The 15601-nt window shown below is 42.9% G+C and overlaps 1 protein-coding gene across 1 annotated transcript in view; it reads right to left on the bottom strand.

Annotated features, from left to right (window-relative positions):
• LOC117251876 (sodium/potassium/calcium exchanger 1-like) overlaps positions 1-14257 on the bottom strand; it is a 30810-nt gene extending 16553 nt beyond the window's left edge. Inside the window, exons 1-4 of the mRNA XM_033618420.2 lie at positions 14028-14257; positions 12284-13433; positions 6085-6282; positions 2733-2841 (exon numbers count right to left, since the gene is read on the bottom strand). Coding sequence (XP_033474311.2) covers positions 2733-2841; positions 6085-6282; positions 12284-13261 — 1285 coding nt within the window. The 5' untranslated portion in view covers positions 13262-13433; positions 14028-14257. The remainder of the gene's footprint in view (positions 1-2732; positions 2842-6084; positions 6283-12283; positions 13434-14027) is intronic.
• Between the last annotated feature and the right edge of the window lie 1344 nt (positions 14258-15601).

Raw genomic sequence — 15601 nt, 5'->3', positions numbered from 1 at the left:
TCAACTCCAGTCCCATTTAATTGCTTCTCTTTCACTCACTGTAGCAGCTCTCTACGATAACAGCGGGTGGGACAAGTCGGGGATTCATGAGCAGTCGGATGTTGGACAGGCTGACCTGGTACATACTTGACACTAAAAAGAATAATTCAAAAAGATTTGTTGGTTCCTTTTTGACCCATCTCTAGTGCCTCCTAAATGATCTGTCAGTATTTTGTGATAATCTGTTGAACAAAATTTACATCACTGATGTTCCCTCTGTCCTTGGACCTCGGTTAAAGATTTCCTACAACGCCTTCCAATGTCACCAGAGAACATACAACCAGTTTTTTTTAACCTACATATGAAAAGTAGAAGCTCTAGAAAGAATCCCTTCCTGTTGTACTGACACTAGAGCTGTGTGTAAAAAAATTACAATACCAGTGCCTTTAAAGTGATACCGATAACATTACAGTACTTCATTCAAGACCCTTTTTTCTATTTCATTGATGCCCATCATGTAAATGGATGCACTTAATTGTCTACAATGGCCCCAGATGCCACAGATGTGTGGTACAGCCATATTGTCAACAGCCAACTCTGTCAAATACGCTGACGTCACCACACCACAGACTCTATGGGTTGTAGCTGCTGCAGTAGTGAGCCAATCACATGCTGCATCAAACTGAATAATTCTTGCAGTGATTGGCTGAGAACAAACCATGCAATTAGGGTTTTTTTTCTAGATCTTGGTACAAAAAAACAACTGAGTGCAGGCATTGATGGACAGGAGAAGTTTCAGTACTTCTTGGTACTGGGTTATCTTGGTTGAGATTAAAAGGTTTTGAGTACCGTTATCCACTCCTGACACAAAAACCTCAAATGACATTTTCTGCTGACAGATTTTGAACTATCAAAAACATCTACAGGTGATGTAACTTTTTACACTATTTATCTACTGGCATTAAAAAAAATAAAGTGAACTTATAAGTGCGTCTCCAGGGTCATCACTGACAGATGTTCTTTAGCCATGTTTACTGTATGTATTTTTGGAGGAGGATCTTTCCTTTAATGCCCAACATGAAGAAGAAGCTTTAAGAAGTGTGTAAGTGATTTCTGAATTACTACTTTCTAATAAGTCACCTTTTCATGGGGATTATAAACTGTACCTAATGTCATTACTGGTTAATAAATCATTTATTACTGCTTCAAAATGAGCTCCAACTCAACCGACTACATCAGTAAAATTCTGTTTTTACATTAAATGCATGAGTAAAAATAATCTCATATCATACATAATAGTGTAACAGTCATGGGACATTTTACTGCAATGAGTACTAATACTTTATGCTCATTATACTTACATACTCTCACTAAAATATCATTTTCAATGCATAACTTTTACTCATAATGGAGTGTTTTTGCAGTGTGGTATTAGTACTTTTACTTAAGTAAAAGATCTGCATCCTTCCTCCACAACTGTCTGTTTCTCCACATCTGACTGAACAGAGAAACACAGAAGACTGCTTTAGTCATCAGGAAGCTGAACCTCCTCAGGTTCATGTTTAAGATGCAGTCAGGAGCCGCTCTCAGCTGCGGTCCCACTGTTACTCGGGCTCCATAGAGATAAAGAGCTTGGTCTGCTAGCACGCTGGCTCTTATCCAGCTTTTATTAGCCTGTATTGAAAAGCTGATTAAGGATCAGCGGTGGCCGAGTGCTGCGAGAGCGAGGGAACAACGGCCCGCTGAGTTCGAGGACGGGCTGAAGGTCGCCGTGGTTCATCACGCTACCCTGACTTACAGGAAGGGACAGGACGCACAGACCAGGACAGAGCTGAGTCACTGCTTCCCGGAGCTGGAACACTTAGTTGATTAGTCGATCGGCAGAAAATCAATCAGTCAGTCGTTTCAGTGATTGTTCAAACCGAAATTCACCAGCTCCTCAGATGTGAGGGTTTGCTGCTTCATTATCATGTAACACAAGAACTACTAATTGATTTCAAGCAGAATAATTGATAATGAAAATAATCACAAGCTGCAGCCTCATTGCATTGAACAGCACCATGTTCAGCAGGATGTTATTCTGGTGTGGTGCAGAAATAACAGGACAGTATCAAGTTATGGATGACAGCAGAGTGTGGTGTTAGAAAATGAATAAAGTAATTTAACCTTTTTTGTGCTCAAATAAAATCCAAAATCTCAAAATGGTCTCTAAAAGTGGAAAGTTTTATATTTGTCTGCAGATGAATACAAGAAATACATTTCATTTTTACTGATAACTTCAGGGGCACGTTATCTTTTTAAGGATATTTAAATTTCACTGATGGAAAGATGGTCTTTTCAAAACTGGGGTGTCTTAGCAGTAGAGAGATGAAAAAACTTTTGAAACTGGTGCTATGTGGCCAGAGAAAACGCAAAAAAGGGCTGTGGCATTTGCTTTTGCTCAAGAGGTAGAAAAACTACAACTACGAGAGTACTGTGCCACACTGGACCAGTAAACACTCCGATGGTGGGTGATGTGATGCGAGATTGGATGTTTTTCCACAGGAAACACTATGGCGCCAGCTGGTTCTGACCCACATTGTTATGATATAAAGCTGGTTGGAAAAAAAAAAAAAGGGTACATTTTGTTGTTTGTCTCCTAATTTTAGATTTCACAGGGATTTTTATAAACTTCTAGAAAACTGCTTTAAACACCTCCAGGCAGCAGATCTGATTTTATTACTGCTGAAACCATCGTTGTTTCTGGTTGTTACCTTCTCCCAGAGGGTCCAGTGTGTGGATCATCAGCTGGAAGATGGTGCTCCTCAGGGAGGTGTTGTGGAGGGAGGCTGAGCTGCCGCCTCGCTGCAGAACGGGACGCACCTACAGGCCAGCAGACACAGATATCAAACTGCAGTAATGACAGGGTTCCTACAGCTCAAGGTTACTGGATTTAATCAAATTTTGAGACCAATTTTACGATAAATCAAAAAAAATTAAGAAAGAAAACAACTGTGCCCAAATGTTTATTGTCACAAAAAATATTTTGCGATTTTGTGTTTCTCACTCTGCATATGGGATTCCACTGCCTTGATTCTCATGGAGTCAGTTAAAAAACTTTTTGCATAAAACACACCAAGCCTCATATGCATCGCCTTGTATCGGTTTCGGCCATACAGAAATCATAGCTTAACAGCCAATTTACAGTACAGGCCAAAAGTTTGGACACACCTTCTCATTCAATGCGTTTTCTTTATTTTCATGACTATTTACATTGTAGATTCTCACTGAAGGCATCAAAACTATGAATGAACACATGTGGAGTTATGTACTTAACAAAAAAAGGCGAAATAACTGAAAACATGTTTTATATTCTAGTTTCTTCAAAATAGCCACCCTTTGCTCTGATTACTGCTTTGCACACTCTTGGCATTCTCTCAATGAGCTTCAAGAGGTAGTCACCTGAAATGGTTTCCACTTCACAGGTGTGCCTTATCAGGGTTAATTAGTGGAATTTCTTGCTTTATCAATGGGGTTGGGACCATCAGTTGTGTTGTGTAGAAGTCAGGTTAATACACAGCCGATAGCCCTATTGGACAACTGTTAAAATTCATATTATGGCAAGAACCAATCAGCTAACTAAAGAAAAACCAGTGGCCATCATTACTTTAAGAAATGAAGGTCAGTCAGTCCGGAAAATTGCAAAAACTTTAAATGTGTCCCCAAGTGGAGTCGCAAAAACCATCAAGCGCTACAACCAAACTGGCACACATGAGGACCGACCCAGGAAAGGAAGACCAAGAGTCACCTCTGCTTCTGAGGATAAGTTCATCCGAGTCACCAGCCTCAGAAATCGCAAGTTAACAGCAGCTCAGATCAGAGACCAGATGAATGCCACACAGAGTTCTAGCAGCAGACCCATCTCTAGAACAACTGTTAAGAGGAGACTGCGCGAATCAGACCTTCATGGTCAAATAGCTGCTAGGAAACCACTGCTAAGGAGAGGCAACGAGCAGAAGAGATTTGTTTGGGCCAAGAAACACAAGGAATGGACATTAGACCAGTGGAAATCTGTGCTTTGGTCTGATGAGTCCAAATTTCTTGATCTAGATCTTTCTAGATCTTTGGTTCCAACCGCCGTGTCTTTGTGAGACGCAGAAAAGGTGGACGGATGGATTCCACATGCCTGGTTCCCACTGTGAAGCATGGAGGAGGAGGTGTGATGGTGTGAGGGTGTTTTGCTGGTGACACTGTTGGGGATTTATTCAAAATTGAAGGCACACTGAACCAGCATGGCTACCACAGCATCCTGCAGCGACATGCCATCCCATCCGGTTTGCCTTTAGTTGGACGATCATTTATTTTTCAACAGGACAATGACCCCAAACACACCTCCAGGCTGTGTAAGGGCTATTTGACCAAGAAGGAGAGTGATGGAGTGCTGCGGCAGATGACCTGGCCTCCACAGTCACTGGACCTGAACCCAATCGAGATGGTTTGGGGTGAGCTGGACCGCAGAGTGAAGGCAAAGGGGCCAACAAGTGCTAAACACCTCTGGGAACTCCTTCAAGACTGTTGGAAAACCATTTCAGGTGACTACCTCTTGAAGCTCATGGAGAGAATGCCAAGAGTGTGCAAAGCAGTAATCAGAGCAAAGGGTGGCTATTTTGAAGAAACTAGAATATAAAACATGTTTTCAGTTATTTCACCTTTTTTTGTTAAGTACATAACTCCACATGTGTTCATTCATAGTTTTGATGCCTTCAGTGAGAATCTACAATGTAAATAGTCATGAAAATAAAGAATACTTATTGAATGAGAAGGTGTGTCCAAACTTTTGGCCTGTACTGTATATTGAATTTGCACTCCTCATGTTGTCAGAGACAGCAGACAGTGGATCCTCTGCTCTGAGGGTCTCGGCCAGAAACAAAATAAGTGTTGTTGGTTCCACTGTCCTGATCTGTGTGACGGTAATGTGAGTGGCTTTCAGTAAGTTATTAAAAAGAAAAGGTGTTACCAATTATTTTGACATTTTACAATGAAACGTTAAAAAATAATGAGTCATAATCCTACTTCCCATGTCTTAACATCTTAAGACATTTGAAAAGGTTGATTTATTTTAAAACCATACAAGGTCTTATTTTTAGATTAATGAATTCAGTGTCTTGTAAGGTCCTGATCACACAGACAGTGTTGAAGCAGCTGGAGGCAGCTTTTTGTAATTGTTTTAATAAGAATGAAGCTTTTTGCTCACGTTTTTTGCGTTGTGACACATTGCATTTCTGCCTTTTTGCTTGAGCGCTCTGAACTCCTCGAGTTGAAAAAAATTCAACTCAGAGCAGAAAAGCACCCCACATCATCTCTCTTTTTGGTCATCTTTTTTTCCCATTGTCCAGTTGGATGATTTGAGAGACGGGCTTTCTGTGGTGGCAACGGCAGCAAGTTTACAGTTGGTAAACAATGGAAGACACATTGGTGGTAGTGCTTGCTGGATACCCAGAGCTATACGGCCTGACGATAGACGGCAAATTGTCAAACTGCCCCTGAGTCATCCTAAAATATGTCTGGAAACAGCCATCATCAAGGTCCAACTGGTGGTACTCCCTGTGATCCACCCTCTTTTTTAGGGTCTCATGTACCCACACAGATCTCTGTTTCCCTGCGCCCAACAAACTACTGACAGCCTCTCACCCTCAACCAGAGCCACAGCAACTACCCTCTGCCTCAACATTTTAGGAACTAGATACTAATTACTGGGGGAAAATGGTAGATTGATTACACGGTTAGATTAGTGTAAGGACGTGATGGGATGGTTGCCTGGCAACAATAACAAGTTGCATCAATTGTTTTATTTACTAGTGGCATTCAGTTAGAAAATAAAAGAGTGCGGTTTGCCTCATGTTTTGCAAAACCCTTTCTGTGTGATCAGGGACTTTTTCAGAATCTGCAGGAACCCTAAATACCTTTCACATAGTGCAAGACTAAGTGCAAACCTTTGAGGCCAATAGCACCACTATTTTTTTGGTTAATGGCTCATTTTTGAATAAAACTAATTAGGCTACCAACTAAAAATGATACAGTGTAACCCCAGTCTACTCCAACAACATTACATTTAGTTTTTCTTACCCTGAGTCTCGCTCTGTCCTCTTGAGACTCTGATGGCGGTTTGTTGCGTTGAGGGCTCCGCTGTTGAGCATCTTGTTTGGATTTATCTTCAGCTTTTGGTGCTGCAGGAGGAGGAGTAGGAGCAGCAGAGGGAGCAGGAGGAGGAGCAGCAGCAGGGGGAGCAGCAGGAGGAGCAGGTGCTGGTGGAGCTTCACTTTCCTGTAAAGTCAGTAACAACATAATCAGTTAGCAGCACCTCAGTAATTCAGTTTGCATGCGTTCATTTACAGAGTTTTGTTTGGTCCAGCTGTGAAAACGTACATCAAACATTCACTGATGGATCGCAAACGTCTTTATTTGGATGTCCATTTCCAATCATCAAACATTATGTAAGTACTATATTAAGTCAGTAATCCAATATAGTGACCACTACAGTATGTGTGAGTTTGCTGCTATCAGCAAAACAGCACATCACAAACCCTTAAGCCTTAAAGTGGATTCTGCTTTGTTGCTTCATCCTGAGGCCTCGTGTCAAAATCTAGTATCAACACTGTCATTATTATCTGCTGATACTGTGCTGACATGGGAGGGGGAGGCTGTTGGGTCAGGGTCGTTGCTGTGAGAAGATCCTCAAATCCCTTGTTGAATTGAACCAACCGTGTTTTTCACTTTTCACTACATTTACATGCACTAAATATTCAGTTTGTTGCCCTTATTCCAAAAAAGTAAACATTCCTACTAAGCTGTTTTACATGGCTAATGAAAATGAATGTTCCACTAATATTCCTGTTTACATGCAGCCGTGCATACTCTGATTAACGTACCAGTTATCTTGTCAAAACATTTCAATGTTTTCCACTGGTGGCAGACTTGTTTGACCCTGTGAAGACAGCCTCCCTCTTACATTCCTTTAACTACCTTCTTGCAAAGGTCTGTGTTGTGGTATTTACACATAGCAAAAAACCTGTTGATATCCAAGTCTTTCATAATGTTTAAAAGTAGGTGTGTTTCTCCTTTCCACCAGAAATGTGTGCTTTTTGTTTGGGCATGCATCTCTAAACCAGCCCTGCAAGCTGTTGGTGAGTTGGTTCATGTAACACACAGAACTGACTGTGAACATAAGATTCAATAAGTCAGCTGGAAGATGGCGCTCAGTCTAGATGCAGAGTCAACAATCAGTGTCCAAATAATGCTCCTGAAACCCAATTAATACCGTCATACCTCACGTCATAATTGGAAAATGTGGGACAAAAGACATGCACATCCCAACGTCCTATGAATTGGGTGCTGGACCAAACAAACATCTGGCAAAGTAGAGAAGAAATAAGTCCCCACACCAAGCAGCTCCCATCTGAAAGGATTTTAATGCACAGTGATGTTTCAAGCCTATGGCTCTTCCTCAGACAGAAAATACTACATCCCGTGTCAAATTTGGAATAATTTCATATTTGGAATAATCATGTAATATCAGTGTGCATGTAAACATAGTAATTGTAAACTGATGGTTAAAACACAATCATACTCACATGACACAAACAGGTGTACAGGTGATATTTGATAATTAGCATGTTCAACACATTCTCAATCCTAGGTCATCAAATACCAATGCTTTGTCACGCCCCTCTGCGTGCACAAACTGCTGTCTCCTGGGTGAAAGTCCAGTTTTGTTTGGCCCATTCACCTCTCAACCTATGTGGACTTCCTCGCTCTCTATACTATGCCAGTTGCTCTCAGCATCAAGTATTGCCACATATGGGTTTATACTGGAGTTGGTTGAAAGCCCAATGTGTCTCATGCACACACAAAGGGTACCTTTGGCGTCAATGACGTGACATGACAAAGCAGCCGTATTTGACACCCTGAGAATGAGAACAGGCCACTCCATTTGTGGGCAAATTAAAGCCTATCCCACCTGATACTACTGAGAGGCAGGGTACACCCTGGACAGGTCACCAGACTATCACAGGGCTGACACATAGAGACAGACAACCATTCATGCTCACATTCACACCTACGGACAATTTAGAGTCACCAGTTAACCTGCATGTCTTTGGACTGTGGGAGGAAGCTGGAGTACCCAGGGAAAACCTACACTAACACAAGGAGAACATGCAAACTCCGCACAGAGAGGCTCCCCGACCCCTAGACTAAAACCAGGAACCCTCTTGCTTTGAGGCAACAATGCTAACCACTGCACCACCATGCTGTCTATATCACAGGTGCTGTTGGGAAGCGAAGGCCACGTCCTTCGAAGGCTGCAGCCTCTGAATTGAGACACAGCTTATGTCAGGTCTTATTACAGAGGATGTACAATGTTCCCTCTGGATTTCAGTTTGCAAAAGGACCCTGAGGGAGTCGTTGGAGTGATACAATTTCCTAATTGTTCGAGTTGGCGAGGCAAATAAAATCTTTGTCCTCAGTAAATTAACAAGCTATTATGCAATCACACAAGAATGAACAGAATAATAATTTTACATTAGTTTCTTTCATTATTTATTTTTGCTTTGGTTGATTTTGTTAATCATTCAGGTAAATGTCTTTATTTAAATAAATGATAACAGACAGACTATCTGTACGCGACTCATATGACAGGCGTGGACAGCTCATGAATTCGGTTCTTACGAAATTGTCTCAAATCACTTGTCCATGCCAATTAAGAACGAATCTGTTCATGCGAGTGATTACTGCATGAGTCCTTTGTCTCTGCAACATGATCTTTAATGCCATTTGTCCTGTGTGTATTACAACATATTCAACAGGTATTCACAGGTCTTTCTTTGAACACATCAAAGGGATAAGTCTGTAAAAGTCTTGGATAGTGCATATTGGACTCCTGGAAGAGGATATTTTGATTTCCAATGATTCTGACCAATTAATGTGGCAGCACGTGTCATTGTGCCCAGTGTTAAGACTGAAGGAGCACATACTGACGGCAGATATGCTTTCATGCTAATTGAAGAATGTGCTGGCGATACTTGAAATACTGAAACACAGCTCTGCATGTTAATTACAGGCTCAGACATTAACTGCTTTCTGTCAGCTGCATGAGGCTGTTCAGTCTGCAGGCGTTCTGCAGAGAATACGCCCTTCAAAAACACATTATTTCTTTGTTTTTCTCTATTCTAAATTAGATAGCATCTCTACATACTGGTATTTCGTGCTGTGGCAGAGACATAGTGACGTTTCAATCACTTCATCGCTGTGACACACTGTCTGTGACACCTGGACTCCTTTCTGTTCAGCATCAAAGGATTTCACACAAATACAGGTTGTCACCTGCTCAGACCCACAAATCATTGCCTCTCTTTCACTGTATCTGAGCAGGCAGCAGCTCCAACTGGGAGGAGATGAAAGGGAAAATATACTGTGTGTACATGGAAGTCTGTCTGCTAACAACTGCTCTGCAGAGACATCTGTGTGGTCTGTATTCATCTTTCCTTGTGTTTGATTACCATATTTTTCTTTTTGCACAAAAGTGAGGTAGTTTAAAATCAACACCTGTCAGAGTTCATTCAACACTTCAGGTTGTTTTAGAAGATAAAGATTTTTTTTTTATTAAAGATATTTTTGGGGGGCATTTTCAGCCTTTAATGGACAGGACAGAGAAGTGTGAAGGGGGGAGAGAGAGGGGATGACATGTAGCAAAGGGCCACAGGTTGGACCCGAACCCGGGCCGCTGCGGCACTCTGTTTCTTTCTTACTGTCACAAATGAATCCTATGAAAAGACCAAAACCAACAATGTGTTGATGTGTCTCTAGATACACTGCTCAAAAAAAATGAAAGAACACTTAATGGTCACAGTATAATACCAAGTCAGTTAAACTTCAGTCTTTCCATTTAGGAAACTCAAGTGATTGTGAATCCCTTTCAGCTGCTTTGATTCAACCCCCCAAAAGGGAACGGTTTTACATGTGGTGTCCACAGACAGTTGCTCTCTCCTTATCCTTCCTCACTGATTCTTCTCTAGTTTTGTGTTCTGCTAGTGTCCTTGTCACTACTGGTAGCATGAGGCGGTACCTGCAGCCCAATCAGGTCACACAGGTAGTCCAGCTCCTCCAGGATGGCACATCAATACGTGCGGTTGCAAGAAGATTTGCCGTGTCTCCTGGCACAGTCTCAGGAGATTTGAAGAGACACCAGGAGACCGGCCGTTACATGAGGAGAGCTGGACAGGACCGTAGAGGGGCATCAACCCAGCAGCAGGACCAGTATCTGCTCCTTTGTGTGAGGAGGAACAGGAGGAGCACTACCAGAGCCCTACGGAATGACCTCCAGCAGGCTACTGGTGTGCATGTTTCGGACCAAACTGTCAGAAACAGACTCCATGAGGGGGGCATGAGGATTCGACGTCCTCTAGTGGGACGGGTGCTCACAGCCCAGCACCGTGCAGCTCGATTGGCATTCGCCAGAGAACACCAGAACTGGCAGATCCACCATTGGCTCCCCATTCTCTTCACAGGTGAGAGCAAGTTCACACTGAGCACATGTGACAGGCGTGAAAGAGTCTGGAGATGTGGTGGTGAACACTGGAGGGTCACACAGACCTCCATGTCAGAGCCAACGGTACCCTGACTGCTGTTAGGTACCGGGATGAAATCCTCAGAGCAACTGTCAGACCTACGCTGGTGCAGTGTGCCCTGGCTTCCTCCTGGTGCAAGAAAATGCCCGGCCTCATGTGGCCAGAGTGTGTAGGCAGTTCCTGAATGATGAAGACATTGATGCCATTGACTGGCCCTCTTGTTCCCCTGACCTAAATCCAACTGAGCACCTATGGGACGTTATGTATTGGTGCACCTGATGCTGCCACAGATCCCCAGGACACCATCGGCTGACTCATCAGGAGCATTCCTAGACATTGTCGGGAGTGCGTACAGGTACACAGGGGCCAAACACACTACTGAGTCACATTATAAGTTGCCATGACTTGTTGGGTCAGCCTGTGATTTCAATTTTTTCACTTTGATTGTCAGCGTGATTTTTGATTCAGCCCTGAGTGGGTTGATGATTTTGATTTCCATTGACCGTTGTTACGTCATTTTGTTCTCAACAAATTCTACAGTGTACATCAGTAAAGATTTTTGACTTGAATAATTTGTTCATCAAAATCTGATGTGATGTGTGTTCCCTTGGTTTTTTTTAGCAGTGTACTTTTTGAAAAATGTATTTTGATGTATTCATAGTGTTTGTTTTGTTCAACCAGTGATCCAAAACCCTAACGATATTTGGTGAGATGACTGAGGAACCAGCAAATAATCACATTTAAAAGCTAGAACCAGTGAAGTGTTAGTGTATGGGTTTGCATTTGTATAGCACCTTTTTAGTTTTCTGTACACACAACCCATTGAGGCATGCTTTGTATTTGGGCTATAATGAACTTTGACTTGACCTGACTAATCAGTAAAGCACCTTGGGTTGCTTTTAGGTATGAAATGTGCCACATACATATACATATATACAATACATGCCTTACCTTGTCTAGTCTTCTGACCACTCGAAGCACTTAAACACTACATGTCGCATTCACCCATTCGCACACAGATTCATTGCCTGGTGACTGAGGCTACCAGACAAGGGGCCACCTGCTCACATATACATTCATACACACTCACATGTGGAATTTTAAGTTCAGTATCTTGCCCGAGGATACTTCAACATGTGGACTGAGGAGCCAGGGACTGAACCAATTAATGGATGACCCAAAAATAATGTATTATCAAAAACGTTGCTGATTTATTTTCTGTCACTTGACTAATTAATTCATCGGCCAATCTTTAAGTCTCTATTTTCAACCATTTGATGCCCCAGAGCCCTTAAGCTGCAGCTTACAGACACATAACTCTGATCTGATTCTGTCACTGTGAAATCGACATCACTGGAAACATTTTGTGCAGCATGGATTTGATTTGATGTTGCAAAACAGTGACCGAGCCTGATTGCGGCTGTAATTAGTCATTTGGAGCTGCTGATTTTGAATGGAGAGCTGATTGTTGAATCATAGAACTGATATGGCCCTCAAGCAGCAGTTTGCATCTGTATTCAACTATTAAATCAGCTCTGATGGAGACAGACTGATGGAAACACTGGCAGAGGGTCGTCTTATACAACCTCAGTGAGCACAAATGATACTGTTGTTCCTCCTTTCCTGAGATAATTAAACCAGAACATCAAACATTAAGCCACTTTTTCCCTGGTGTGTGTCTCAGTGTGTCACTGACTGACCTTCTCTGGCTCCTCTGCGGTCCACACCTTGACGATACTCATGTGCTTGTTGATCTGGGTCTTGACCGCCTGCTCAATCTGACTGTTGAACTTCATAAAGCTCACGTAGCTGATATAGCCCAGCACCAGGCACACGCTCTCCCACCACAGGATCATGCTGTCCAGGAAGAAGATGATGAGCATGATGAGGTCCAGGATGTAGAAGGTTACATCTCTGAAGAGCGGCCACCAGGTCAGATGCAGCATCTCCCGGGAGAAGATGGCACACATGCCGATCACAAAAAGGATGTTAAAGACGGCCGAGCCCACGATGGTGCCAATGCCCACGTTGCTGTGGGAGATGAAGACACCGATCAGCGAGGTGAAGAGCTCAGGGGCAGAACCTCCAGCTGCCATGAAGGTGGCCCCGGCAACGTCGTCTGAAATCTGCAGCTTGTTGGTGATGACCTCCAGCGCGGGAACAAAGAACTCATCGCAGACAATGGCCAGGGCGACAAACATATAGATCATGCCTATGATGTGCAAGACCACCCAGCCTTGTCGCCGCTGCTCCACTGAGAAGATGTCATGTGGGTAATCACCCTGCCTGTGAGGGGGCCGGGGTGGAGGACGAGGGGTAGCTGATGTGGTTGGTGGCGGTGGAGTTGGAGGAGGTTTGGGAGGTTGAGGATCGACATAAATACACTGTTCAATATCAGTCCTGTTGACGATTATCACCAGAGGAGGTTTGGTGCTCTCAGGTGAGACACTCTCCTCCTCCGTCTCATTGGATGCCATCACCTCCCGAATGTTGACCTCCACAACATCACCATCACCCCCCTGTGCTCCAAGAGCGTCATCCGTCTGGGCGGAGGCTCGCGGCTCTGTCAGCCTGGCCTTGAGAGTCAGCGTGTAGACGAAACACAGCAGCACACCCGAGATGAAGAAGAGGACGCGACTGCGCTTGAGTCTCCTCCTCGGAGGCGAGTGCACGTTCATTGCCCTCGTGGTCTTGACTCCAAACAGGAAGTTATGTCAGATGCATTGCTTTTCCTTGATAGTTCCAGCTGCGTTATGTGGCGAGAAGACGCCGCTGACAGGGAGGAGACACAGGCAGGGACACAGAGTGTGTTGCATGTTTCACAGCAGGCAGCTTCAACCTGTGGAAGGACTGAAAACAGCAAACAGTTAAAATCACATCATCATGAACATAATAATGTCCTCACTGCTGACATAGCTGCAGAGGCAGATCTACTGAAGTGTGTGTGTATGTGTGTGTGTTAGGGGTAGATGGGGGATGCAGACAGCCACCTGTTACTATGGCTACATAATCATACAGGCTTTGGCTTCTCACAAAACAGGAGTGCATTGAAGACACATGAAACATGTTAAAATGGGAAAGAAAATCGGACTTGCTTCACAATAAAGAAATTAAATCCGAAATCGCCCGTGAATATATTTAATGTGAGCGCGTACACAGAAACAACGTGATGAAATGCGCGCGTGCAGTAAATGATCATTAATGAAAGATTAATTAACCATATCCGCAGTGAATTAAGATGTCAATGTTAATAAAACCACCAAATCTGTGATTAAAAAGGACGTGCTAAGATTTAACTGTGAAGTGATTGAAGCCAGCGCGGATTATCATGCAAGGTTGCCACAAACCGTTCATCTATATTCTTTCACTATCCAAAAAACGACACCAAGAGACAATAAAATCCTGAAAACAGCCGTGTGCAGTGCGTGAGGGTGCGGGTCTTACCTGTAGCGCCGGCTGCACGGCCCCTCGCCGCTGCGGACCGTCCCTCCAGCTGTGCGTAACGGACGCAGAGATGCTGACTCCGGGTTTTGGGGAGCTACAAGTGCGCACCGCATGTCAGGGCTTGAACGAAGCTCAGCATAATGCTGCTAAGAGGATTGGGAGCCGAACACCTTTCGCCTTCCCTTTCACACATAGCGCTGTATCAATACACCAACATTCAAAGTGCTGTGCTGGACGCAGCTGCCAGTTTGAGGTGAGACCTCGGGGCGCGGTGCCTGTTGGATGTAGAATAATTAGATGCTCAGAGAGGCTGACAGGTGGAGTGTGGTCCTTATTTTCGGTGTGGTCAGGTGTAGCCTCATTTTTTAGGGGTTTGGAAAAAAAATGAGCGCAGAAAAACAATACTTTTTGGTTTAGCAAAAGCATTTTTGCGCCACAAAATGCCAAATTTTCCATGTTCAATAAACAAAATGTGTTCAAAACATAAATGTGGGTTGCCATTACCTTGTAGTGTAAAAACGTTCACAGAATACAGGTGGAGTTTTCATGTCAAAGTTAAATCAGTATATTTTCTCTTCTGTAACTAAATTTACATGCTGGAGATTATGTGTGGTCATTATTATGTCCAAATAAGGAGGATAAAAGTTGAAAATTTTCCACAGTAACAGACATATCAAAAGGGAGGGAGATGTCAGTCTTTACACCCACATAGCAAAGATCCAATCAGGCAATGTGAAACACCTGTGTGTGTGTGTGTGTGTGTGGTTTAAAGAGTGGCAGGGGACTTGCAGGAGGCCAAATTATCATCTTCACTGAACTGTTTCTTCAACTTGAAAATTAGAAAACTCTTTCAAAACATTTGTTCACACTAACTTTTAAAAGCCTACACTTAATTTTTTACTTTTTCTTGCACAAGTTGAAACAGCTTCTAGATTTTCCCTGAAAGCCTCCTGTCAGGACACTTTTCATATGTTAACATAGCCTATTTGAAAAAAAAAATCCATCATTCATTCTAAAAGATGAGTTCACATTTTGTTGTCTTTAAACAAACATTGGCACCCATTTGGACACTGAAACAGGTTTTGCTTGCTGTAATAATCCCTCCTGTTCATACCTGGAAAGATTTCCTCTTTATTTACTCATAGATAATCTGTGGAAGTTATTTTGAGGATTTTGTCCCCCATCTTTTACCTTAGTAAGCAGATCAGGAAGTGATCTCTTAATGGTCAGTTTGGTGGCCAATGTACATTTGAGCGCCTGACTTTTTGTTTTAAGACAGACCTGGCAAATTGTGAATCCAGCCTTTAAAAAGATTAAGACACATATTTAGAATTTCTTCTCATTTCTTATAGGCAACTGTAAGAAAAATGTTCGTTATGATGTTTTGAAAACAAAACATAAGTTAGCGCATGTTTGGTTGAGTGTGTGGATGTGGAGAAGTTCATTTTTAGCTACAGATGCTAACTCATGTTATGCTATCAGTATGCTGATCTGTTAAAGGTCTAGTGTGAAGCATTTAGTGACATCTAGTGGTGAGATTACAGATATGCAATCTGTAATAGGAAAACTACAGT

Source organism: Epinephelus lanceolatus, chromosome 2, assembly GCF_041903045.1.
Source record: "Epinephelus lanceolatus isolate andai-2023 chromosome 2, ASM4190304v1, whole genome shotgun sequence".
Lineage (NCBI taxonomy): Eukaryota > Metazoa > Chordata > Actinopteri > Perciformes > Serranidae > Epinephelus > Epinephelus lanceolatus.
Note: the sequence above shows the minus strand (reverse complement) of the source record. Positions and strands in the feature narration are given on the sequence as shown.